At 36.5% G+C, this 27383-nt stretch overlaps 5 protein-coding genes and 1 long non-coding RNA gene across 6 annotated transcripts; 1 reads left to right on the forward strand and 5 right to left on the reverse strand.

Moving 5' to 3' along the window:
* Window positions 1–2512: 2512 nt before the first annotated feature.
* Window positions 2513–5649, reverse strand: LOC114751572 (G-type lectin S-receptor-like serine/threonine-protein kinase At4g03230). The gene is made up of 4 exons (XM_028940228.1): window positions 4317–5649; window positions 3427–4020; window positions 3137–3336; window positions 2513–3066 (listed from the first exon to the last, which is right to left on the reverse strand). The coding sequence occupies exons 1-4, from the start codon at window positions 4972–4974 to the stop codon at window positions 2824–2826; spliced, it is 1695 nt and encodes a 564-aa protein (XP_028796061.1). The 5' UTR covers window positions 4975–5649; the 3' UTR covers window positions 2513–2823.
* On the reverse strand, window positions 4999–5601 carry LOC114751633 (G-type lectin S-receptor-like serine/threonine-protein kinase At4g03230). The gene has a single exon (XM_028940297.1). The coding sequence runs from the start codon at window positions 5599–5601 to the stop codon at window positions 4999–5001; it is 603 nt and encodes a 200-aa protein (XP_028796130.1).
* A 6614-nt stretch (window positions 5650–12263) lies between the features above and the next one.
* LOC114751599 (G-type lectin S-receptor-like serine/threonine-protein kinase At4g03230) lies at window positions 12264–13038 on the reverse strand. Its single transcript, XM_028940263.1, has 2 exons — window positions 12894–13038; window positions 12264–12811 (listed from the first exon to the last, which is right to left on the reverse strand). The coding sequence occupies exons 1-2, from the start codon at window positions 13035–13037 to the stop codon at window positions 12503–12505; spliced, it is 453 nt and encodes a 150-aa protein (XP_028796096.1). The 5' UTR covers window position 13038; the 3' UTR covers window positions 12264–12502.
* Window positions 13039–13164: 126 nt separating this feature from the next.
* LOC114751617 (uncharacterized) lies at window positions 13165–13785 on the reverse strand. Its single transcript, XR_003740768.1, has 3 exons — window positions 13743–13785; window positions 13456–13666; window positions 13165–13370 (listed from the first exon to the last, which is right to left on the reverse strand). It is a non-coding gene; the product is annotated as an uncharacterized LOC114751617 (long non-coding RNA).
* Window positions 13786–14895: 1110 nt separating this feature from the next.
* Window positions 14896–17282, reverse strand: LOC114751641 (G-type lectin S-receptor-like serine/threonine-protein kinase At4g03230). Its single transcript, XM_028940306.1, has 4 exons — window positions 17106–17282; window positions 15730–17038; window positions 15171–15632; window positions 14896–14900 (listed from the first exon to the last, which is right to left on the reverse strand). The coding sequence occupies exons 1-4, from the start codon at window positions 17280–17282 to the stop codon at window positions 14896–14898; spliced, it is 1953 nt and encodes a 650-aa protein (XP_028796139.1).
* Window positions 17283–17440: 158 nt separating this feature from the next.
* On the forward strand, window positions 17441–19168 carry LOC114751650 (uncharacterized). Its single transcript, XM_028940318.1, has one exon. The coding sequence runs from the start codon at window positions 17441–17443 to the stop codon at window positions 19166–19168; it is 1728 nt and encodes a 575-aa protein (XP_028796151.1).
* Window positions 19169–27383: the final 8215 nt, after the last annotated feature.

The following is a 27383-nucleotide window of genomic DNA, read 5'->3' on the forward strand; positions in this document are numbered from 1 at the left end:
GTTACTGTATGTATCTGATTCTGAAATTTGGTATGCTTAAGGTACACTCTGTGAGCTTTAAATCCATAGATAGAACACTTCATTTGGATATGTGTACGATTTATGGTGATTTTTCAAAGTTAGTATTTGAAATCTGGAAACAGTGTTGAACTTTTAGAAGAGTGTCGAGTTCCGTACAATTCCGGTGCTGCTCAGCGTAGAATTGGTTCCTGAAACTATTTTTCCCTTAAATTTAACTTAATTAGCTTTCAGTGAGACTTGGAAGCACTCAATTTGGATGTTTATAGATTTAATTATGAATTTTGAAAGTTGATCAAAAATTCTGGAGATTCTGCATGAATAGTACCCGCGAACCAAAATTTCTAGATTTGATATTCTTGAATCTAAAGCCATCTAAAGTGGTTCTAATTGACAAGAAATGAATCATAAGGATTGGAAATGATGAGATTTATGTTAGAAAAGCTAGAAAGAAAACCCTAAGACTAAGAGAAAGGGTTGAGGTTCAAGAGAGCTAGCTTTGAACTTTATGTAATCTAATGGTCCTAATAGATTGTATGATCATTATGACTATGTTTAGGACCTTTGGAACATCCAAGAGAATGTTTGATGAGCTGACCAAAAGTTAACATGGTTGGAAAGTCAAGGGAGTCAAAGGAAAAGTAAGAGGAAGGCTTGAGGTGCAAGGTAGTGAACTTACCTATTGTCATTGCTTGATGTTGTATGCTTGTGTGTTGCCGTGTACATGTTATTGAATGTTATTGTGACATGTTTTAGCTGCTGTAATTGCTATTCATGATGAGTAGATTATGTCTCCATGGCCATGCATCAAGAAGTTAGCTTTGAGCATGCTAGTATGTCACTAATTAACAAGAGAATAAACAAGTTGCGTGTAGTGCATGAGCATCCATTTAGCATGATTAATATGGTATTGTTTGCTACTAAGATTCCCCCGAATCTCACCCCCTCCCTAACCAACCATTTAGGTCAATCAATGATGGGCACTAATGGCATGAGAAGCAAGGAGAAGAAGTGGAGAATTATTAATGCTAATGATTGATATTATTATTCAATGTATAATTCTCCTATGCTGTAAATTATGTTATGAATGCCATTACTTCAATGTATATGCTTAGGATGTTTATGGCATGAATGAAAGTATATGAGTATGAATGAGAAAGATTAAGCCCATGCTATGTATGTCAAAGAAATAAAAAGAATTAAAGTAAGGAGATATTAAAGGATAAAACGTAGGTCCTGAAGCAGTTAGTTTTGATCTTCAGTTTGACCTATCAAATGAATGAGTCAAATCATGAGATTTGGCAGACTTATAGTGCACATCCCAATCTTCAAAATGAGTGGTAAATCACCTCATTTGGATGTGTATACAAAGAGATATGAGTTTTCAAAGTTAAGGCGCAGAATCTGGAGAGTCCAGATTTTACCAAACGAATAGTAATCTTAATCTAATAAACTGTACGTTTTCAATGAGGATGAGTTTAGTTGAATATTTTTCCCTTAAAGAGAATTGAAAGAGCTTTCCGTAGAATTTTGGAACACCTCCATACGATTTTTCTAGAATTAGTTATGATTTTTCAAAGTTGGACCTGTAATCTGAAAACTAGACAGTGAACAGTAATTTTTCGAAAATTAACGTCCAAATTGAAATTTTCAAGTTTAAGACCATCCAAAGTGATTTGGAATGATTCTAAATGACTGCTAAGGTACTGTATAAGTAAGGTGTGACACATATACCCACTATGAAATAAGAAGATAAAAAATGTTACTTTTTTTTTTTTATAAATGAAGTTAAGAGTCAATTTCATAGTAATCAAATAGATATCTCGAACTTACTAAGTTCCAACTATTCTTTCAGTGTTGGCCACAATTTCTTTGTTTCCAAATATTTTAGCCATACCGAAGTTTGAAATTTTTGGTTTCATCTCCTCATCAAGAAGAATATTACTTGTTTTTAAGTCTCTATGAATCACTCTCAATCTAGAATCTTGGTGAATATATAGTATTCCTCGAGCAACTCCAAGAATTATGTCAAACCGCATATGCCAACTAAAATCAGACTCTTTGTAGGATCTGCGATAATAATTTCATTTTCTTTAGATCTATGTGATGCGTAGAAAGTATTAAAAGAATTTGAATTCACTGTTCATTTATGAAGATGGGAATTTCAGTGAAGATATATCTGCAGAGATGAGAACTATGCTCATCTTTCTCACACAAGTTAAATTTGGTTATATTTTTATATTTTTACATCTAAAAACATTATTCTTTTTAAGGTAGTTGCTGGAAGATCATTTTTCGTTCTATTTTTAAAAAAAAAAATCAAAATTTGAATAAAATATACTTCCTCCAATCTTATATATAAGCTTCAATTAACCGAATTATGTTTAACGAATTAACAGTTAAAATTAGTTAAAAATAATAAACAAGTCAAAAATTTATTTTTCTTTTCCAAATTTACTCTTATTTATTAAGAGAGTAAATGAGAGAAGCAATGAATGAAAAAAATAATGAAAGATAATATATGGAGGTAATATTAATGAGAGAAAAGGAGTACTAAATATAGTCAACTAAGGGTAAAATAGGAAAAAAAAAAGTAATAAATACTTAAACAAACTCAAAAATGAAGTTTATATTTTGGACCAGATCCTTATTTAAAAGTGAAGCTTATATATAAGAGTGGAGGGAATATAATATCAATGCTGTAAATCTAATTTAGATGTTTTATATTAAAGATAAGTATAATGCTATCCTCAGATGAGCATAGAATATTACTGGACCCTACAGCAACCCCATATCCAATCACAATTAAAAATTAATTAATGCATCTAAAAACTGACAGAACAAAAATGTGTCCAAGCTCTTGTTTGGCAAGTATTCATAAACTAAGATTTTATCATCTTTAGTAATGCAATAGCCTCGAAGTCTGACAAGGTTTCGATGCTGTAGTTTGGATATCAAAACAACCTCATTCTTGAATTCCTTCAAACCTTGTGACGAAACATTTGAAAGCCTCTTTACTGCAATATAGTGCTCCCCTGGCAATATACCCTAAAGAAAAAAGAACGTGTAAATAAACCATCGGGCAAAGTGAAATTGACATGTAAGATGAGACTATTACCTTATAAACAGGGCCATAACCTCCCCGCCCAAGCCTGTTAGCATCTGGAAAGTTATCCGTTGCTGTCAGTATAGTTTCAAAATCATAATATGGTACCTCAATGCCTTCATTATCTCTTTCTAGTTCTTCCAAGTCTATCAAATCTTTCACTTCTCTTTCGCTGTCATACATCCCTCGGATTCTCCGAACTCTTCCCCTGTCTGAGTAATAGTAAGAGTGATAGTATAGCTTCTGTTGCTTGAAGAAAAAGAGTGTGTAAGAAATTCATAATGCGTGACTAGAAGTATTACCTTCCTTATGGGCCATTTTCCTTTTCCATAGATAGGCAAAAACAACCATGCATGCCACGAAAGCCACAGTTAATATAGTTACTACAAGAATTAGAGTGAGTGGTTTTTTTCTTCCAGACGACTCTTGTGACATGGTGGTGCAATTTAGAGTTGAGTTGTTCCAGTAATAGTTTTTATTACAAATGCACCTTCGTTTTCCATCTTTTGAATCACTATTGCAGGTTGAATGTGGCCAATCGTTGCAGTCTGAGGAGTTATGACAGAGAGGTTCTAATGGTGCAAGCCAACTAACCTCAATTTTATCTTGACCAAAGCACCAGTTGGTTACACTAAACGGTGAATCAAGCTGAACTCTTTGGTTCTCTTTATCATCACAGATGTATGGACCTTGAATTTGGATAATCAACTTCCGTTCATCTGAATTTATTTTAGCCACACGATTTGGTCCAAGTCCAGGCATCGTGAAGCTAACCTCGCCTGTTGAATTGTCACAGTTTAGCTCGAAGGACAAAGGATCTCCACAATTTGGCCCTGTGCTTAGTGGATATGGAACTACTGTTGTGCCGCAAGGTTCACAGGTCCTGGCATTTGATGCTACACAAGTGCACTTTATTTTAGTTTTGGTGTTCGTAAATCAAGCACCTTTTGGAAAAAGGAAACAAAAATTAGGAGGAAAAAACAAATATATTGATATTAGTTTACAAATCCTCCCCACCCCCCAAAAAGTTCACGTAAACATCTTCAAATTTTGGTATTTAACGGAATTCGAAGAATGCAGTGATGATAACATTAGTTTTTCAATCACAATTATGAAATTAAGCATGATGCATGCTACATATATCCTTTTTTTAGCCCGAAAACAAATAAATAAATAAATAAATAAATCTGACCTATGTCTGAAATCAGTAACCGGACAGAAAGAGAAATGCCACTTTGAGGGGAATGTTCTTTGAGAGTGGGTAAGTTCCGAGTCCAGATCAAACAAGCCGGAGGATTCCGATCCGACATTTTAGTATTATATGAATAAGCCTGGCATTGAGGGCACTTGTTGAGGCATTTAGATTGGCATTCTTCTTCGCTTTCTACATCAACTGGCGTGTCCGAGCTTCCAATTTCAACGTTCGTTAAGTTTAAGAACGCAATGTCTTTTCTTTCGCACGATGCTGTTTTCCCGAAACACCCGTTAAACCGTTCTCCAGAGGAATTATCCGGCAGTGACTTGGGATGAAATCCGGGCAAACACTTGCAAGGAGGGAGATTCTGATCATTGCAGCTACTAAAGGTCCCGCAAGCGTCGTGTATCTTACACGGTCCAGATGGTTCACCATATCCCACAGACCATCCAGTTCCAAACGTAATATCGTACCTCTGAAATTCGATCTTCCCTGTGTAATTCATGACTAGCCTCGTAAGATTATATGCGGCTTCCAGTTTCGTATAATTCATGACGTTATTATTCAACTTAGGCAGCCTCGAGAAGTTATTCTTCAACTGCGGGCTCTGCCTGAAAGTGAAGTTGGTCAGCAAGTTCGATATTGTCGAGGGCATTGCGTCAGAAGTTTGCCACTGAAGTTAGACTCGGTCTTTCCAAATGATATAGCTGTTGTCCCCTGTTTGAGCAAGCTGAAAGCTGAATTTCCCCGATGCTGGGTCATCAAACCTTCTCCAGGATGTCAACTTTATGTTTTTATTCATTTTCATGAATGGTAGAAATGTGTCGGTTGGATGTTCAAAGCTCTGCCAGAGATTATTTATACTCACCTGGTTATCTAACAGTACCAGGTTTCCTGAAGCCATGACTTTCACTGTACGATTTAAGGACGAAGATACTTTTAGTCCCGAAGACCAGTAGCTTTTTCCGTTGATGTCTGATACTATTAGATTTCCATCGTCTGCAATTTGAAAAAATGCAGTGGAGTCTGGAACTGGGTGGTCTCCGTTTGCAACCCATACCACTGTTCGTGGCTGTAACCCGTGGTACCATATTCCCAAGTACTTGCTTGCATCTTGTCGAGGGGAAAAGAAACCCAGTTCGAATTTGCCTCCATTTGAAACAAGGGTTTCATTGCCTGTAACCTTTTCTCCAGGCTTTAAAGTATCAAGAGCCAAATGGAGCTGAGAAAAGCACAGCAACCAGTTTGTGAAGGAGAAGAGAACCACCGCAACAGTTCTCATATTACTTGACGTTTGACGATGAATCTCATTATGATCCTTTTCTTTCTTCTCTCTCTCTCTTTTTGGTGCATATCCATAGATGATTGAATGCCCTGGGGTAGCTGCGGTGGGAGAGCTCTGTCCGAATGTTGAGAAAAAGGTAGACGAAGGGAAAAGGAAGCTAGTTCTCTTTAAGTTGGGGATAAAATTTTAGTGATGGGAACAGGTACTGACAAATTGCGTAATCCTACCAAATTATGATTTAATAAATGAACTCGTATATGATGAAAAAATATTGCTGGTCCAAAGAAAGGGGACTTGGATTTCTTTCAATAAGTAAAAGGGGAAATCACAAATAAAGACCCTCGAATTAGCAAAATCACTCTATAGTCACCTGAATATGCCAATTACCATGAGGGACCTGGTCTCAAATTGTAATTATGAAATCAGGCTAAAAAGACAAAAGTGCCCTTATTCTCTTTCTTCCATCACCCCATCTCTTTCTCTTTCCTTCTTTTCTTTCCCTCTGTCTTCGTCATTCTCTCCCTCTTCATCTCCCTCCCTCTCTTCTTCCTTCTATTCCTCTCCCTCTCAAAAACATTCATCTCCTACCTTTGCATTCATCAATATGATTAAGGTTGTAGCCATTCCCACCAATCTTTATTACAAAAAAAATGGTGACCCATCATTAATGCTAGTTGATGACTTTCGACTTTCATTTCCAGAGATGTTTTTGATATAGTGTTGTTCGATTGTCAAGAATACTGTCTTCTTTTTGTTTACTTGTACGTGGGAATCGATAATTTCCTCATTCGATTAGAGTTTTTGGTTGCTGTCAAAACACCTCTGGTTTTTTGTCATTTGACTTACTATTGTTATAATTTTACTTAATAGTGTTGTAACCACAGATTGGTTAGTTTGATCACAATAACATGGCATGACAATCTAAAAATGTTGGTATTTTGTTTATGGGTAGAGCAATATTAACATTTAGTATTTATAGTTGTAAATGGTATTAATATAGATCCATTTAATGTTCTGAAATTCATGACAAACCTCCTCACTAACTTATAATTTCACTTACCACAGTTGTTATTTGGCTTTCCACTCTTGTCAATTGATTTTCACAACTTGTCATCCGCCTTACTTAACTTGTCATAAATTACATATCAGAACTTGTTATCTGCTAAAGAAATATGAAAATTCTGTCATTTGAAAAGAGAAAATTAAATTTTTATGAATTGCTTATCATAAGTTGTCATTTTTCTTACTAAATTTGTCATTCGTCTTACTGAACTTGTCATTTGCCAAGGATGTTTAGTAAGGTATATGACAACTTCTGATAAGCAACTCATAGGAATTTAAGATTCTACGTTAAAATGACAATTTGTACAATTCCTTTGCAAATGACAAGTTTAGTAAGACGAATGACAACTTCTGATAAGCATTTCATATGAATTTAATTTTCTCTTTTCAAGTGACAATTTCTAGATTTATTTAGCAGATGACAAGTTCTGATAAGCAATTTATGACAAGTTTAGTTAGGCAAATAACAATTTTAGTAAGGTAAATGACAACTTCTAATAAGCATTTTATACAAATTTAATTTTTTTGTTCAAATGATAGAATTTTTAGATTTCTTTAGTAGATGACAAGTTCAATAAGGCAAATGATAGAATTTTTGTGTTTCTGTCGTTGTATTTCTGTCACCACGTTTCTAATTAAGTGGACAACATTAAATAGCTCTATATTGTTACAATATAGAAATGATTAACAAAAAATGTTAACATTCCTCTGTACAATATAAAAAGACTCTAATTATCAGATTGTCATATGTTTCTATCATTGCATTGTTGTCATAATAGTTAAAAGTCTGCATTAACAACACTAGCATGCAAAATTACAACAATAGTGATTATTACATTCCCTCCAATATATTTAACTTCTCCTTCATCACTTGCTTCAAAATGTCCACCAATGTGGATGTAATGTAACAAATTCTGTTTCTGTTACTGCATTTCTATCATCACAACAATGGTGATCGTTACATTCCCTTCAACACGTTTACTTCCAGATTTCTTTGGCGAGTGACAAGTTGAGTAAGACGAATGACAAGTATAGTAAGACGAATGACAACTTCTGATAAGCAATTCATAAAAAATTAATTTTCTCTTTTCCAATGACAACATTTTCAGATTTCTTTAGCAGGTGACAAGTTCTGATATGTAATTTATGACAAGTTGAGTAAGACGAATGACAAGTTATGAAAATTAATTAACAAGAGTAGAAAGCCAAATAATAACTGTGGTAAGTGAAATTATAAGTCAATGAGGAGGTCTGTCATGAATTTCAGAACATTAAATGGATCTACATTGATACCATTTACAACTATAAATACTAAATGTTAACATTGCTCTGCCCATAAACAAAATACCGACATTTTTAGATTGTCACGCCATGTTATTGTGATCAAACTAACCAATCTGTAGTTACAACACTACTAAGTAAAATTACAACAATAGTAAGTCAAATAACAAAAAACCAGAGGTGTTTTGACAGCAACCAGCAACTCTAAATCAAATGAGAAGATTATCGATTCCCTGATACAAGTAAACAAAAAGAAGACAGTATTCAACTAGATCATCTTCAAAATCTTTAAAATATTCAAACCAGCGAACCCTGTAGCTTCTATCAACAACTTAAAGAACTCAGCCTTCTTCTTCTTTGCTAACAGAGAAAACGATCCATAAGGTTGATCGCCATTATTCAACAAAAAGTTCGTAATCACTCCTTGTTTCAGAATTGCAGAAAATCGTCCCAAATCTTCCATTCCTCCGTCACCGACCACCTTCCTCTCTTCTCCCTGCTGATATCCTACGCAAGGAGTTCGAAAGCTCTCTTTGCCCCTCATGAGACCATTCGCCATGGAGGAGACCCAACGCAGATGCTGCTTCGACCCAAGGAAGAAAGAGAAAGAAGAAGAGAGGGAGAGGAAGTCCGAGGAGAAGGAAAGAAGAGGTCTCTCACTAATGTCTGCCTTCGTTATTGAATCTGAGTAATTGAAGGGTATTTTAGTCTTTTAGGTGTGATTTGCTAATTGCAATTTGAGACCGGGTCCCTCATGGTAATTTGACTTATTCAGGTGACCATAGAGTGATTTTGCTAATTCGAGGGTCTTTATTTGTGATTTCCCCTAAGTAAAATCTCTCATAAGTAAATCTTTCAACCGCAGAAGTTTGTGGAGAACTGGGCATGGTCAATACTGAAATGGCATTGGTTGGCTTGTTTTGTCTTTCCCTCTTCTCGGTTTGCTTTCCTGTTCTGCACGTTGCTTTTTGTGGTCGGCGCTTTTTTAGTGTTGCGCCTTCATTTTTGCTTGTCCTATTTCGGTGATGACTAATGGAAGTTCCACATGCTCCACTCCCCAAACAAAGAAAATAATTTGACGCTTTTATGCCATTCAACATCTCAAAATATTAAATTAGAGACACTTGGATTGTTATTATATTGAGTCCTGCTATTTTTGCTGCTTATTTTAATAATTTTGTTGTTTATTATACCCGTATTTAGATTTTTGCTACTTTATATTTTGAAAAAAGAGAAAATGGTTTTTACTATTTTAATTAGGAGTTATGCTTACTTATGATTTAATATAATGCTTTGATTTATTATACTCTTACAACTAGTAATTTAAATAGTTTCATTAATGTTTTGTGATTAGTTTGGTATCCAATTTATCAAAATGAGTAAGCTTGAGGGAGTAAACCTTGTTGGAAGATGTTTGAGCCTAAATCTTGTTCCTTGTGTAATCATTTACTTAGTTTTTCATTATGAAAAACTTGTTTAAATTCTTAGTTTAATTGCATTGTGATTATATGATGATGGTTGAGGCATTCTTATTCATATTCCTATTTTTTCCAAATACAAACCATTATCTTCTACATCCTTTGTGAACTCCTTTTGAGTTTTCACTTTCTTTTTATTCTTATTTTGAGCAAATAACAATACATATGCATCTTAATTATATTTTCATACTCCTCCGGTCCTTAATATAGGAACTAATTGTTGAGTTGGTTTTGGTCCTAAATATAAAACCTATTTGTCATATTTATCAATTTTCTCTAAATTACCCCTATAGAAATTCTCTCAACTATAATCAAGTAAAAGAGGGAGAGGAGGTATTAAGAAAGATAATTATGGTGTTTTAGAAAAAATGTGTCACATTTCTTATAATTAACTAACTTACCTAACTTTTTTAATCTAATCAAATTAGTTAAATGGGTTTTATATTAAAGACCAGAAAAGTAGCATCTTAACACACAGATGCCTTGTTATATATTGGGATGTTGCTGCTATTTTTATAAATGGGTTGGAATGCCAGTTCGGAAAAAAAAAGCAAGAAAAATAAAAAATAAAAAATAGCAAAAAAACGAAAATGAAAAAAAAATCTTATGCATGTGAGAAGAGGGGAAAAAAAAGAAATAAGGCATTTTTTTTAGTCTTATTGAGTGGCAAAAGTATCACTGCAAGGCATAAATTCATTGTGAAATATTTAGTGGTGTTTATGATGTTTGTATTGATTAAGCATGTATAGCTCTTATCATTCTTTTTTATTCATTTCACGTAGCCTATTTTTATCATTGCAATCCTTGAAATTCCTCATTATTCATTTTAAATTTCCCAGAATAACCTACAAAATAATTTAACAAATTGTAATATGAAAAGTATGACAAAAATACTCTTTTTGTTCTATTTTGATAAAATCAATCTCCAATTTAAATTAATCTTCTATTTTGATAAAATCAATCTCCAATTTAAATTAATCCTAACAACTGCAATCTAGTTCATTTTAGTTGAAAAAAACCCCTTAAAAATATAAAATACCTTGGTAAAAATATAGGTTTATCAGATTGTTTAAATTTTTTTAAACAAATAAGTTGTATGTGTCTTGACAATACAAGCAAAAATTCTAATTAAAAATTGAAAATATATTACATTTAAAAGTTAAATGCACTATTAATAATTAAGCCTCCTGAATTTGCAGTTTTTATTAATTCAGTATTAATAACTTATTTTTTAAAGAAGGGAAAATTAGAGCCAAAAAGCTAATAAAAGTAATATTTATTAAGAATGATCATAAAAAATATAATTATTTGGAGGGACCAGATATTAAAATATAAATTTAATATCCTTCATTCTTCCCGTTCTCCTCCGTCCCTCCTATTTTGTTAACTCATTACAACGCAATCTTTCGTAACTTAATCATCAAAGGATTGCAACGGGCAAAGCATTGTCTGTGAACATTACTAGAGCACACTGCTTACACATCCAGTGAGAAATTTCCAATGCAATATTTCCATAATTAAGTATGAAGCTATGGACTGTTGACTTGCTGAGGGTGAGAGACGCCATTGCTGGTGTTGAGATAGTGATCATGACCCAATTCTGTTGGTGCATATGTGTAAGGTAAGGGTGGTTTTATTGGAAGTGATTTGATTCAGAAAAGATCGCTGATCACCATTAAAGAAGGAAAGCTTAAAGCTTGTAGTTCATTGTCTCTTTCTTCCTCGTGCGCATGAAACTGAAGGGAAATTCCAAAAATGCGCAAGTGAAAGAAATCATGGTGTTTGCATCGGGGACAATTTTGTACTTTTAGATTTATATTTTAAATTTTAGTCCTTCTAAATAATTAAAGTTTTTAATATCTTTTTGAGTAAATATTATTTTTTTAAGGTCCTTTGTTCAAATTTTCCCTTAAAAAATTATCAGAGACCTAGCTATAGTTAACTTGTTTTTCCTTTCTTAAACTGTAAACTCACTTTTTAATTCTGTCACTAGTACAGGCTAGTAATTGCTAAGATTCTCAACATTCTCGGTCAACAAATTTTTGTAGAATTTGAAACGAGAATCTCTCTGAATACACGGTTTTCCCTATAATTTCTACAATTCTTTCTTTAAAATAATGAATAATCAAAACATGCAAGAGTTACCAATAAAATTTGAATGGACAGTCTTCTTTTCTGCAAATAATAAAAATAAGCAATAAATAAATATCCACTTACTCAAATAGTGGACTCTGTTTCACGAGAGAGCACGGATTCAACAAGGTGTGATGGCTTTTTCCCCCTTTCGGAGCAGTGATAGTTCCTCGCTCTTTATATTTTTTGGCCCCCTGAGGGACATTATCGTGTGAAATTCTTCTTGATACTTCATACAAATTCCACTGATATTTGACAGAGAAAAGCTAATATCGTTAGTTGTTTGGAATTGGACCTGCATAGCAAACTGGAATGCAGCCAAATCTCAATTGGGTTCTTCACCATGCACTAAGCAGAATCTGCAGAGCTGCTGTTACATTGCAGGTTTATTTCTTCTGGTTTAATTGTAGAAGAAGATGAATCAGAAATCCCTCTCCTCACCAAAGCGAAAAAGAAAAAAAAACGGTTGGTTCTAGCTTTAGGACTCGAGAGGACTGCAATCTCTCTGCTGCCAAACATTGTCACTACGTCTGATATGGTGGACCTACCACTTCGATCATTTAGTATGCAAGTCTGCACAACTAACAAGTTGGGTTCTATTATTGCAAAATTTTATACCACTCTCTAGCGTCTGTACACTTGGATCAAAGCACCTACATATTCCGATTCACTAGAATATTAGTCGGATTCGATCAAAGCGACCACTTACATCAAAGTACTTCCCGCGTTTCACTTTTAGAATAATCAAGATAATCACAAATTGCATTACATTAAATGAGGAACCTAATAGAGATAACTGGTGTTTTGAAGACCAGTAAGTCATGAGCCCTTTAAGAATGAATGGTCTTTCATTTGCACGCAAACGTGCTAGAAGTTCAATGAAAAGTTGCTTTTTGGTTTTCCAATAGGGCCCAATCCAATGCGCATCGAACTCATCATTCACGCTACCGACCTTCTTGATAGCTACTGTCAGTTGGAAGAATTCCTTCAGGTTTACTGGAAGAAGAAGCAGAGCTAGAAAGGCCCCTGGCACGGTTCGTAAAAAAGGTCGGTTGCTTTGGAGTTGGAAGGCTCGCAGTCTCACTTTCAAGCATTATCAATACTTGCGACATGGTAGGCCTGTCTCCTGGTTCATCTTGCACACACAATAGACTAACTTGTGCACACTTGATGAATTGATTTGCATTGCAACTTTCATTCAAAGATCGATCCATTAAATCCAATAGGTTATTCTCCGTCCATAGCCTCCATGCCTACATAGTCATTCATATAAACAAGAAATCACCATGCTGCAAAAAGAACATTAAGGCAAGGGAGGAACAAGATGGAACATACATAACCCAGAAGGCTAGAAGTTTGTTTGGATCGAAAGAATCCTGTGTTCTTCTTTCCACTGATAATTTCAAGCATTATAACCCCAAAACTGAAAACATCTGATTTAATAGACAAATATCCATCCAATGCATACTCTGGAGCCATATATCCACTACAAAATAAAAAGAAACAAAATCATAATATTTCTTGTAATCATGGTTGAAGAGCAATATTCAATGAGGTGGATATATCAAACTTACTATGTTCCAACTACTCTCTCAGTGTTAGCCTCAACATCCTTGTCTCCAAATATTTTTGCAAGTCCAAAGTCTGAAATTTTTGGTTGCATCTCCTCATCCAAAAGAATATTACTAGTTTTCAAATCTCTATGAATTACTCTCAATCTAGAGTCTTGATGAAGATATAACATGCCCCTAACAACTCCTAAAATTATGTCAAAACGCATTGGCCAATCCAAAATCACCCGTTGTGTACGATCTGCATCAACATTTTCTTTTACATTAAATTCACCAAACCTGTGTCAAGCTTGAAGTTATTGATAATTAAGCATTTTGTAACGTACCGAATAAGAATGTGTCTAAGCTTTTGTTTGGCATGTATTCATAAAGTAATATTTTTTCTTCTCCTGTAATGCAATAGCCCCGAAGTCTAACAAGGTTTCGATGTTGAAGTTTGGATATCAAGACGACTTCATTCTTGAATTCCTTCATTCCTTGTGAAGAAACACTTGAAAGCCTCTTGACTGCAATATCTTGACCTCCTTGAAGCTTTCCCTGTAACAAAAATTCTTCATATAGCACGTCTCTAAAGTAAAGAAATCAATGAAGAAAGTGGAACTGAATTAATCACCTTGTAGACAGGCCCATAACCCCCGCGTCCGAGCTTGTTAGCGTCCGAGAAGTTATCTGTGGCTAAAAGGATGCTACTAAAATCCAAATAAGGTACCTCTATTGCTTCTCTGTCCTTCTCCACTAAGCTGTCAGCGTCCATAAAATCTTTGATATATCTCTCACTGTCATGTAGGCTCCCTGTCGATCTTGGATTTTGTCCCTTTTCTGAACACGTATAATAGATGAAAAAATAAACATAATGGACACGGGCACTGTAACATGATGAAATTTAAAATGTCCAGTTATAATCTTAAGCGTCTGATCGTGTTGAGTGCTTAGAAGCTTGTAAGCGAAAAATGCATTACCTTGCTTAAAGGCCACTTTTCTTCTCCAAATGTAAGCAGAAGTTATAATGCAGACCAAGACTATCAAGCTTGAAAACGTCACCGCTAACGTTAAAACTTTAGAGCCTTTTCCTCTTGGAGGCCCTGCTGACAAAGGAAATTTGTTAGCTTCTACACGTTAGATTGAGGAACGCCATTGAAATTGTAGAATCAAGTGTACTCATATGTGTGTTTAGGAATGCCATGTTCTTGAGCATTTTGAAGTGTTAGATAGTCAGTATATATTAAAGCTTGACATCAATCTGACTACGAATAAGTTAACCTAACTACATTTAGTTACAGCTTGCTAATGGTACTTAAATTTCTGTCTCTTTTTATTACAATTGCGTATACTAAAGATTGACAAGAACATTATGAAGTCATTCTTTTATATTTTCTTTGGCAACAATATCTAATCATTCCTATCATTCATTTTTTTGCTTATTGTTTCTTCTATAAATAAAAATAAATGAAAAGTTCAATGTTTGTAAAATCAAAGTACAAAAGTTCAATAGATTCTTCAGCCTCAGTTGGAAATCAAATATCCATGGGTTGTCAGTGACAGTGAGCCTTAAAATAAGAATACAATTCCTCTGTTACTCTTGTATCGTCTAGGCGTGGTCTATATTCAGTAAATTAAGCTGAATGGTTGCTAGTGGCTCAGAAAGGTAGCATAGTCAAACTCAGTATTTTTGCTGAGTTCATATCAATCAAGTTGGCTCAAACTAAGTTGAGGAATAATCAAAAATAAAAGTATCTCAATTCTCATAACAACAAAGGTCATTCCAATTAGTCTATAAAGAATTCCAGCATCAATTTTCAACAAGACAAGTAATTATCACCTCATATTGTTCCAACATATATGATCCCTCTGATCAATCTCCTACTCCCAATGTTAATTTTTCCTCACTTGTTAAATCCTATTGAAGTTGCGATTCAAATCGGTTTCAGGGCTCCAATACAATTGGACAGGTGTCAGGCTTAGACATCCTGTCTCCCTAACAAGAAGAACTTTTTTTTTTGGGTGGGGGGTAAATTAATCATTAATGTGTTAACTCGTTTACCTTGCGTACAGCTTAAATTGAGGCCATCCCATTTATATTTTTCATCGCAGAGGCATCTTCCATTTCCATTACCGGTTGCGTTGCAAGTTGAATGAGACCAGCCCTCACAGTCTACGGAGTTATTACAGGGAGGTTCATCTGGAGCAGACCAATTAATCTTTAGTGTCTTTGCTTCATCTACATCATCGCACTGTTGAGTCACGCTAAATGACGGATCAAGCCAACGCTCGAGATTGCTTGCGGGACAATTATCCGAATCTTTGATTTGAATAGAGAACGATCTCTCGTCTGGATCAATGTTAGTAACTCTATAAGGCTCTTCTCCCACAATGAAACTAACCTGCCCGGTTGGCGAGTCGCACTTAAAATGAGAGTAAATGGGATCACCACAACTTGCTTCAGTGCTTAGCGGATAAGGAATTGTGAATACGCCGCAAGGTTTGCAGGTTCTTGGAGTTGGTTCTGTACCAGTTTCATTTTAGACAATCTAAGACAGTATTGATTAAGTAAAGCAAGCATCTTATTTGGAGAGATGAGATGGTGAAAATAATTGAAGTACCTATATCTGGTTTATTTACCAGGACAGAAAGATTAAAGCCCGCATCGATCTCTTCTTGGAGGGTAGGCAAATCAGAAGTCCAAATAGAGCACGGTATGGACATCCTACTATAGGCATTTGTTGACGCATCATATGAATAAGCGGTGCAAGGGGGGCACCCATTGAGGCACTTAGATCGGCACTCTGTTTCGTTCGCTGCGTTGACTTTTTTGTCTGGTTTTCTCACTTTCACCTTCTCCAAGTGTATGAATGTTGTCGTGTTTTGCCCGCATGATGTTGGTTTTCTGAAACACCCTCCAGATTCAGAGGACGGAACCTGGTTCTCCCCCTGCGACTTAGAAGTGAATCCAGGCAAACATCTACAGATTGGCGAACTATTAATATTGCAACTGCCAAAGTTCCCACAGACGTTATGTATCTTGCATTTGCTATCTGGCTTGTTCCATCTAGTCGCCCATCCTCCTTCGATCTGATCCCAGCGCCAAAGCTCTACCCGTCCTGTATAATTCATCACTAGCCTTGTGTGCTCAAAGTCAGAACGAAGTGCATTTGTTGACATGTTTTTGTTTTTATAAGTAGAAGGCCTTTGGGTGAAGTTTGTCAACAGCGAAAGCATTGTCCCTTCTGAGCCGAAATCTTGGCGCGTTTCACCAGCCCAGTGAACTTGGTTCTGGTTGACGTAGATTGTATAGTTGCTATCCCCTGTTTTTCCACCTGCAAATGTGTAATTACCGCTGCCGGGATCATCAGAGGCTCTCCAAGAATTCAAGACTAAATCTTCATCCATTTTCATGCCCACCAAAAATGTGTCCGTAGGGTGTTGGAAGCTTTGCCAGTAGGTCGCTTGTAAGTGGTCGTCTGCCAGAATTAAGTTCCCAGAATCCATAAGCCTCACTGTGAGGTTTGCGAGAGAAGATACTTGTTCAGGCGTGTAAGACCAATAAGGATTTCCTTCTGTATCTAACACGGTGAGATTTCCATCTAGCGAAAGTTGGAAAATTCCAGTTCTTGAATGAGGAATGGGGTTGTCTCTGTTAGCAACCCAGACAACAGTTTGCGGTTCTATCCCATGATACCATATTCCAAGGTATCTGTTTTGGCTTCGAGCAGGGGAAAAGAAACCAAGTTCAAACTGCTCTCCCGTGGTGACAAGGGTGGCAGCGGCATCTTCCCTGTCATGAAGGCTTTCACCGATCTTCAAAGTATCCATGGCTAAGCAGGGCGGAGGAAGACATAATAGGAACGCATAAAACAGAACATAGAGGATTATGCTCATTCTGAATCTACTTCTGGCTACAATGGAAGCAAGCTGCACGCATGCGAGAGCATAGAGGATGCAATTGCCAGCATGAAGTCAAGAAAGTCGCCTCGTTTACCCGTTCATTGGTCAACCCACGTTTGAGTTTTATGTTGTTCACGGGGTTGAGCTCTGCGAGTATGTTTCTTGTTCCTGTGGGTGGGGCACTTGAGAGATGTGAACAGCTGCTAACCAATTGCATACCAAATGCCAATTTATAACTTTTTTCATAGTCATTTGCACGAAATGAGGACATCGAGCCGGTGGGTGGTTGACAGGGGAAGTCAAGGTCGGCGCACACTAGCGCCCTGCCCGGGCCCCATCCTCTTTTTGGGCCGACAGGATCTGTCTTGAAACTGTTGATCTTATCCGCGCTATCAATAGTCAATACGAATCTAGAGTCTGCTAAAAACGATGACCCTAGTGCTCTCTGAGAAAACGCGCACGACGGTGCCTCCGTCGCAAGAAGAAGAGGACCTACTCTTTCGGAGTTCCAAGAAGATAAAAAATGGAACTAACGATGCTGGAAGTAGCCTACTGCGGGGCCATTGGCCAAAGCTTGGAGCTGAGGGGAATAAATACAGCTCTGGTGGACCGACTTTTGCAGAAAAACTGAAAGGTATAGATGGCCATAATGCCAGCTCCGATGATGACATTGAGGAAACAGATGGCGTAGAGTCGGATGATACTTTATCTGAGGATTCCTCGCCAGACTCAACAAAAGGAAAAACAGAGCCAATCTGCAAGATGATTGAGAATCTGAACCGGAATTTTCCTACTTTTTCTTTCTCTGGGAAAATGAAGAAAAAACTATACAGGGCTTGGAGGAAGGCTGTTATCGTGAAGCTCCTTGACAGAAGTATCGGATACAAAGCTTTGTTAACCAGACTACAGAGCTTATGGGCTAAGAGGGGTGTCATTACTCTCATCAACGTGGGTTACGGTTTCTACGTGGTAAAACTATCAAACAGAGAAGATTACTTTAATGCCTTGACAGGAGGGCCTTGGATGATATATGATCACTATCTCACAGTTAGGCCATGGGAGCCAAACTTTCGCCCTACAAGAGCATCTATAGATAAGGTGGCAGTCTGGGTGAGAATGCCCAAAGTGCCTCTAGAATACTACGACGAGGAAGCCTTGACTTTTATTGGAAATAGAATAGGAGAAACCATTAAAGTAGATCTGAATACATCTTGCCAACTGAGAGGACATTATGCCCGCATCTGCGTTCTAGTTGATTTGACTAAACAACTAATGCCAGGATTCTCTCTAGATAATGAAGATTATCATCTGGAGTATGAAGGTCTTCATATGTTGTGCACTGAATGCGGGTGGTATGGCCATAGAAGCGAGGTCTGCCCATCTAAAAAGGGAAGAACAGAGCATGTCCAGGATGCTAATGAGAACCAAAACCCATGCGACAGAGGTGGAGATCAACAGATGGAGGTTGATAGCATTCAGGAACAATGGAGAGTAGTGCAAAAATCTCGCAGACAAAAGAAAGCAAAAGAAAACAGGGGGGAAACTTCCCGTCCGGCGAACGGAGGCTCTCGCTTTGGGGTTCTAGCTGACGTGGAAGAACAAACAAAAGAGACAGAAAATAACGGTGATATCCGTTTTGCAGAGGCACAGGTAGTGTCACAACCGCAACACTTGATCCAACGCAATAAGTCTGTACGACGTACCAGTGGAAAGAGTGGTAGTGCTATAACAAAGGTGCAAGAAGAAAGATTCCAAGCTGGCACCTTAGTGGCGGGACACGACATGGAGATAGCAGAGAAAACGGAGGAAAAACGTAAGAGCGAGAAAAGGGCGCGTGATGTTTTGAGAAGAGATTATAGGAGTAAGGACGTCCCTATGTTACCAATGGAAGAAATCACTGAGAACAATTGCAATGAGGAGAACACGTGTCAAGATATGGTGCAAGACACTGAACGAAATGAACCTGAAAACACTGATGAATTTACGGAAGTCCAAACCTCCCCTACCTTCAATGATGGTGAGTTGGACCCTGAAGAAGTGGACCCAGGAGATACACGGATTGGGCCTGGTTTGAACAGCCCTCTAATTCCAACCCATGAGAATTTCGGTAGTGAGAATACAGTGGTGCCCGAAACCCAACTTCCTATTGGGTTTTGATTTGGGCCGTGCCTTAGCCATTTCATCTACTATCTTTTTTATGGATAGTATCCTTTATTGGAATGCAAGGGGAGCTTGTGGAAGTGGGCTCCTCAGAAATCTAAAAGCTGTTTGTAGTGACCCAAAACCTTCACTGATTTTTCTCGGTGAAACAAGATGTGATAAAGCTACTGGTTTCAACCGTCTTCGTGCTCTGGGTTTTGACAATTTCTCTTTTGTTCCTAGCGAGGGGAGATCGGGAGGCTTAGTTGCTGCTTGGAAAAGCCCTTATAGCATAACTGTCCTAGAAGAGAACCGACAATTTATTCATCTTGAGTGTGAAATTCCTGGGCACCCCTCCTTTCTTGTCACTGGTATTTATGCTGTCCCCCACTCCAATTATCGGTCTCTTCTTTGGAATCAATTACAACAACTCGCTGCCAATGTTTCAAAGCCTTGGGTGGTTCTGGGTGATTTTAATGATATACTATCTCCTTCAGAACGAATTGGAGGAGCTACTATCAATACATCGAGAATCAATTGGTTCAAAGACAGAATTCGCAGCTGCGCTTTAATGGATATGGGTTCGATTGGTTCTAAATTCACTTGGAAAGGACCGAAACTAGCTGGTTGCTCCCGTCTCTTTGAACGCCTTGATCGAGCCTTGGCCAATTCACAATTTCTAAGTAATTTTTCAGAATCTTGTTTGAAGGTACTCCCTCGTTCTCTTTTCTCAGATCATAATCCTATTGCCTTATATCTAAGATATGGTCATAATTGCAATAAGAGACTGAAACCTTTCCGATTTGAAGCCATGTGGCTTTCGCATGACTCTTTTACTCAATTCCTCGCTAATAACTGGTCTGACTATGGCGAGCTGGATAACATTTTAGAAAAGCTTCGTAGCTCTCTAACAATTTGGAACAAAGATGTTTTCGGGTATGTAGAGAAAAAAAAGAGGACCATTTTGAATAGGTTGAAAGGGATACAAAATTCTTCTAGCTATACGCACTCTCATTTCCTCCATGACTTGGAGTTAACTCTGCAAAACCAGCTTGACGAAGTGTTAAAATTGGAAGAGCTAAAATGGTTCCAAAAAGCCCGCACTGATTGGATAACCAAGGGAGATAGAAACACCCGCTTTTATCATCTAAAAACTAATTTCAGAAGAAGGAAAAATAGAGTTTTAGCTCTAAGAAACAGCAGTGGAACCTGGACGGAAAATGAGGAGGAGCTAAGAGCGATGGTAGTAGATTATTTTCAAAGCCTTTACCAACCTGATGGCACTGGCACCCCTCTACTAAGTACCTCCACCAATTTCCCTAGATTGGATAAAACAAGACTGTCCAGTATGGGTATTACTCCTTCTATTGAGGAAATCAAGTCTGCGATGTTTTCGATGGGCCCTTATAAAGCTCCTGGATATGATGGTTTTTCTCCAATTTTCTACCAGTCGAATTGGAATATTGTTGGTGAAGCCATATGTGATTTTGTCAAAAGGGCCTTTGAGAAAAAGAGTGTTTTGGCTGATGCAAATAAAACTCTTATATCTCTTATTCCTAAGATTGAAAAACCAGAATTGGTTAGTCATTTTAGACCAATCTCCTTGTGCACTGTTCATTACAAGTGTATAACCAAGATTATTGCTAGTAGACTGAGGGCTGTAATGGATGATCTAATATCACCTTACCAAACAAGTTTCATCAAAGGCAGGAACATCCAAGAAAATATAATTGTGGGCCAGGAAATCATGCAAATTATGAAGAGAACGAGAGGAAGAAAGGGCTTAATGGCCTTGAAAATTGACCTTGAAAAAGCATTTGACCGTGTCAGGTGGGAATTTCTGCAGCAAACGCTAATTGATGCTGGATTTGATCCTGACTTCATCTCCTTAGTTATGAGTTGTGTGCAATCTGTCTCCTACAATGTGCTGTGGAATGGAGAACAATCTAATTTTTTTACTCCTTTGAGAGGCCTTCGCCAAGGGGACCCAATATCCCCCCTTCTCTTTGTCTTATGCATGGATAGGCTTTCACATATCATAAGTGATGCTGTGAATGATGGTAGGTGGAAACCAGTTTTAATAACTAGAGAAGGGCCAGCCATCTCTCACCTCATGTTTGCTGATGACCTTTTGCTTTTCGGAACTGCTACTGAAGACCAAGCCTCTCGTATCATGGAATGCCTAGATCAATTCTGTGCTGCATCAGGGGAAAAGGTTAATAAAGGCAAATCTTCTATCTTTTTCTCACCTAAAGTCAATGCTGCTACTAGAAGGAGAATCAAAGGCTTAACCGGTATGAGGATCTCCACTGACATAGGGAAGTATCTGGGATTTCCAATCATCAGAGGGAGGAAAACCACAGATACCTTCAGATATATTATTGACAGGGTTAAATCAAAACTTGCTGTTTGGAAAGAAAATACTCTTTCTCTAGCTGGTCGAATTACACTTGCAAAATCTGTTATTTCTGCAATTCCAGTTTATCCAATGCAAGTGTCAAAAATCCCTGCCAACATTTGCTCAGAGGTGGAAAGACTGCAAAGGAACTTCATTTGGGGTAGTAGTCATAAATCCCACGGCTTCCACCCAATAGGGTGGGAGCAAATGATCTTGCCTAAGTCTTATGGAGGTCTTGGTTTTAAGAGATTAACTTCTCTTAATCAAGCTTGCGGTGCAAAAATTGCTTGGAAGTTGATTACTGGGAGTAAAGGCTTATGGGCAGAAGTTCTCTTCTCTAAATATATGAGACAAAACGAAGATAATTTACTTGATTCAAAACCCACAGATTCTGCTCTTTGGAAATTTATCTCTCAGCAGAAGGACTTAGTGGAACAAGGCATGAAGTGGAATATCAGAAATGGACTTTCTACTAGTTTCTTCAATGATTTCTGGTTATTTTCGGACAAAAAAATTAAAGATCTATGTCTCAGGCCTCTAACTAGTGAAGAAGAAAATAGTAGAGTTGCTGATTGGGTTGCCCACTATAGCTGGGAATACGGGCCAACCCGCGGGTTGCGGGCCAGCCCGCCACAACCCGCGGGTTATGCGGTGCGGGCTGGAGCAGCCCGCATTTTGGCGGGCTGGAAAAGTCCCAACCCTAACCCGTCACAGCGGGTTGGCGGGCCAGCCCGCCAGCCCGCCATCTTTTTTTTTTTTTTAATTCTCAATTTTTAAATCTTATTTTTATTTAATTTTTTAAACTATAAATGGTGATCTAAAATTTCAAAAGTAATCACAAGTATAAATTATTTTTAACCACATTTAAAATAGTCAATATAAATATAAAACAATATATTACAAATATTTTACATGATTAACATTCAACATTAACTTATCAAGTGATGAATTTTATAATTTTTTTATACAAATGTCATGTTTGATACAAAACACTATCTCTTAATAAATTAGAAGTGCATTTATCTAACTTTTTTAAAAGTTCATTCACCATATTTTTCTAAAATACTTTTTTTCTATAATAAATATTATCTTATATTTGATTGTAGTTATTAAATTTTTGCTACAAATATGGTATGCTTATTTTTAAAAAATATTTGTTGTTTACATATGTATTATGTAACATGAAAATTGAGATGTAAATGATAGAAGAAAAATTTCAAATATAATAATATATTATTTATATGAAAACAAATTTTTTTTTAAAAAAAAGGTGGCGGGTTAGGCGGGCCAACCCGCCAACCCGCGGGCTAGCCCGCCACAGCCCGCGGGCTATGCGGTGCGGGCTAGAGCAGCCCGCATTTTGACGGGTTGGCAAATGCCAACCCTAACCCGCTCTTTTATGGCGGGTTGGCGGGCTGGCCCGCGGGCCCCAACCCATATTCCCGGCTCTATTGCCCACGGTACTTGGGATTTTAATAATCTATCCACCATAATTCCAAGTAATGTATTTCAAAAATTGATTACCTTGCTCCCCCCCATGGGTGAAGCTGGTGAAGATATTCTAACTTGGAAGGCAACAAATAGTGGAAATTTCACTTTGAAGAGTGCTTATTATATGCTAGAAGAAAATCCATCAAATTCCTACAGCACTGTGTTCAAAGAGATCTGGAAGTGGAAGGGCGCTGAACGAGTAAGAGTTTTCATGTGGATAGCCTTCAACAACAGACTCCCTACAAATGCTTGGAGAAGCTCTTGGTCGCCAGTTTCTGATAATTGCCCCTGGTGCCAGAATGATCGAGAAGACGTCCTGCACATTTTAAGGAACTGTGAGTATGCAACAAATTTGTGGGTCCAACTTCTTCACCCCAGGTATAAACCTTCCTTCTTTGCTGCTAGCTTGTGTGACTGGTTTGCTTTAAACCTTAAAAAGGATCTGGGATTTTTTAACGATGGGACTTGGAGTCAGATATGGGGTGTCACTGTTTGGTTCCTATGGAAATGGAGAAATAAGCATTTATTCGAGACAAACTTCCTAAAACCGTTAGAGCCTGCTACTGTCATTATGCAGATATGGAAGAAATTCGTTCAAATGCAAGAGGAAAATACTGCAAACAACTCGTATCCTGATAGCTCAGTTTGGAAGAGGCCTGATGAGGGTTGGGTTAAGCTGAATGTAGATGGAGCTATGAGTAGATCAAACAGTAAGGCTGGCTGTGGTGGAATAATACGAGACCATAATGGTAACTGGATAGCTGGTTTTACTCATTACATTGGAGTCTGTGAACCCTTTGAAGCAGAAGAATGGGCAATTTACAGAGGCTTGAAACTAGCTTGGGATCTTGGAATGAGAAGAGTAATTCTTGAATCTGATGCCAAGAACCTTATCCACATGCTTCAGGATAGACAACGCTACAGAGGGGCCAGCCTCCTTTTCTTCCAGATCCAAAACTTCATGCGTTGTCCTTGGGAATTAAAATTACAAACCATTTCAAGACAACAAAACCAGATTGCTGATGCCTTAGCAAAAGAGGGTCTTTCCAGATCTTCTACTATGGATTCGTGTCCTGCTCATTTGCAGATAATTGTGCAGAAAGAGTCTATGGGATTCATTTCCCCTCCTACTTAGTTCTCTTTTTCCTTAGTTGGGCTTTGCCCTCTCTTGTAACAAAAAAAAAAAAAATAGTCAATACGAATCAGTTAGCCACGCGGAAATGAAAAAATCACCTCAGTAATCAGCTTGATTATGAGGTCCTGGGTAAATTAAATGAAGTTCATTTTTTTTTAAACGGTGTTTCACTTTAAAATATATTTAGTTTTTTCCTTAACTCTTCAAACAGTGCTTGTTTACAGGACTTTTTGGGTTCTTTGTCTTGCCCCTTCGCAAGTTCTTTTTTTTATTTTCTTTTTTTTTTAAATATCACTCGGTTTTAACAAAGAATTTATTACTGAGACCTGCGACATGTAGTGATGAAGCTTTCACAATTTATCACTCAAAATACAAAATTCATAAGTTGAGAATTTACAATGGCTTATTTTCACTTGAACTTCAACCCCTGTTTACCCTTTGGAATATAAAAAGAAAAAATCTTTTCAAATTTCAAAACCCAAATCAAGAATGACTAAAGAATATATTATCATTTACCTTTCAAATATTATCAGTTGTTATTAACGTGTAGTAAATAAGACTGATTTAGAATTTTAAAATTTAAAGATATTTTTTTTAAAATTCTTCCATATAAAAACAATAATTTAAAATTTATTGCGCAGGTTTTCATCAAACTGCAGTTATGATGAAGCTTTTTTGATTAATTATTTTTGAATCGAAAAGGACACTAAACTGACACTGCGGGAATAGAACAATCCAACTTATCCATATAAAGGAGTTACTTTACTACGAGAGCAATACACCAAATGCATTATTTATTTATTTAATTTATATTAACACCATATTTTATAATTTATTGATTCAAAGTTTGAAATGGTTGTCCATTTCACATATAAAATAACACCTTCCCCTAGTGCCAAATTAAATACAGAATTATTAGAAGAATTGTATGCAAGAAATTTGACTCCAAATATTATTTTATTGCAACAATTATTTAAATAACACCATTGTGAGACTCCAAAGTTTAAACTGCATGTCCCGAAGCAACTAATTCAGACAAGCTTCCATTAATTTAACTCTACTTCGACATATATTACAGTTCAGCACCGCATACGTTTCCAAGTCGTTACGCGCAGAGCCGGCAGGAAGAAGTCAAATTAATTTTAAACAATGCCATTATAAGTATTTCTATGTCGGTTTATTGCTGGTATGGGTGCAATCAACACATGCGACAGTTCATTGTCCTCCATATCACGTGTTTAAGGTTTAGACAATCTTAAGTCAGAACTTCCGACACTAACCTGCAAGGGAAGAATGTATATTTCACGTTGCTTTGACGGATAATTATCGATAAACCTGCAATGAAACACGCACTGATGTCAAATTCCTTTCCGTTTTCAGTTTATACGATCATATTAACTCTCACTTAAATGTATACCCCTATCATTTACAAACTTAGTTGGACTTATGAGTTCAGTTATCAAGCTTATCATTTTTATGTTTATAGCTTATAAAATCGTGTCACCTATGTTAACTGCAACTCGTTTAAACTGCAAACTTATGAATGACTCAGTTAAACAAAATAGTTCTCTCATTTTTTTTTCCCACCCAATTGAGCGAGTCAAACTGTACTGAGTACTGAGTAGAACTTGATTTACATAATATGTAGGAGAACCCAGTCCAAAAAGAGAAAACGAAAAAAACTAATATTAATAAATAAAAAAAAGAAATACTAAAAATAAATTGTATCATTCGAAAACATGAATGCTTCCGGGTTTCATACCAGCCAATTAATTAATTAATAAGATGGGAACGATCATTAAATGGGGAGAGTATGATTGTGATTGGAGAATTATGGGGCTTTCCTCCACGCCATCAACCAGCTGTATTGCACTTTTATTTATTTTGGTGGGAAGAAAAAAGTATGTAACCAGCGTGGCAGTAAAAAAAAAAACAGTTTTTTGGAGCTGATCTTATATTTTATTATTATTTCAAAGGTGGTCATGAATCGATTTAATGATTTTATGAATGGGGATCATAAAGAAGTAGCTATGGGATCAACAAATCCAATATCAGGCTTAGGAGTATCCGGAAGAAGTTATGATATACTCTTCCGTTCCTTATTATAAAATCTAATTTTTTAAAAGGGTCTGTTTCTTTTTATAAAATCCTCTTTAAGTTTATTTGAACATTTAATATATTATTATCTATTTTACCCTTAATTTAATATATTTAATACATTCTTTTTATTTATTTATCTCATTATTACTCTATCACATTTACCCATTTATATATATGGGTATATTTGAAAAAATAATAATATTTGCTACATATTAACTGTTTTTAACTAATTTTAACTGTTTTATTAAACTGCATAATTTGATTAAAAAGATCTTATAATTAAAGACGAATGGAGTACAGGTTGAGGGGTGGGGAGGAAATAAAGTATTTGATCATTTCGTGAAACTATTTCTCTCCCTCCTCGTATGTTTCTCCTTTCTCTGACCTTTTTCTTTCTATCCCTTTTGTGACTCTCCTTGTATCATCCTAACCTTTGATTAATACTATTAATGACCAATGTTTTCCTGTCATTATATCCCAATTCTGTTTTTTTATTTTTTATTTTCAATGCAAGCCATCCTGACAATCTCTTACTTTATTTTAAAAGTCATCATCTTACTCTTATTCGTTTGGTTTGAGGGAAACGAGGGAAAGGGAGGGGATGAAAATTTTGATGAGCTCGTTTTAAAAAATTAAAAAAGTGGGGTTAAAATTTTTGATTTATTTTAATTATTCTTTTATCTTACATGTTCTTCTTATCAAAATTTTATAACCCAACTTCTTCAATTTTTTTAAAACGAGCTCATCAATATTTTCCCTCCCCTCCCTTTCCCTTCATTTCTCTCGTACCAAATATAGTGTCTATACTATTTATACAATATAATTTGCAAAGATTTTACTCAAAAGAGAGAGAGAGAGAGAGAGAGAGAGAAATCAAAAGGAAAAATATGAATGAAAAAGATGTATGGTCATTTTTGGAAAAACAATAGGGATGTTTGATCAGAAAAATGTTACTTGGTCTGTGTAAAAGGCAGAAGATAATGAAAAGAAAGAAAGTGAAAATACCTAAAATACCATCTAGTCTCAATAAATTCATATTATACAATATTTTTCTAAATAGAAGCACACGTAAACTCAGACTTAACATAAACCCAAAGGGCCAAAACCCA

The sequence above is a fragment of the Neltuma alba genome, unplaced genomic scaffold (assembly GCF_004799145.2).
Source record: "Neltuma alba isolate B1F8T4 unplaced genomic scaffold, ASM479914v2 tig00001137_pilon, whole genome shotgun sequence".
Classification (NCBI taxonomy): Eukaryota; Viridiplantae; Streptophyta; class Magnoliopsida; order Fabales; family Fabaceae; genus Neltuma; species Neltuma alba.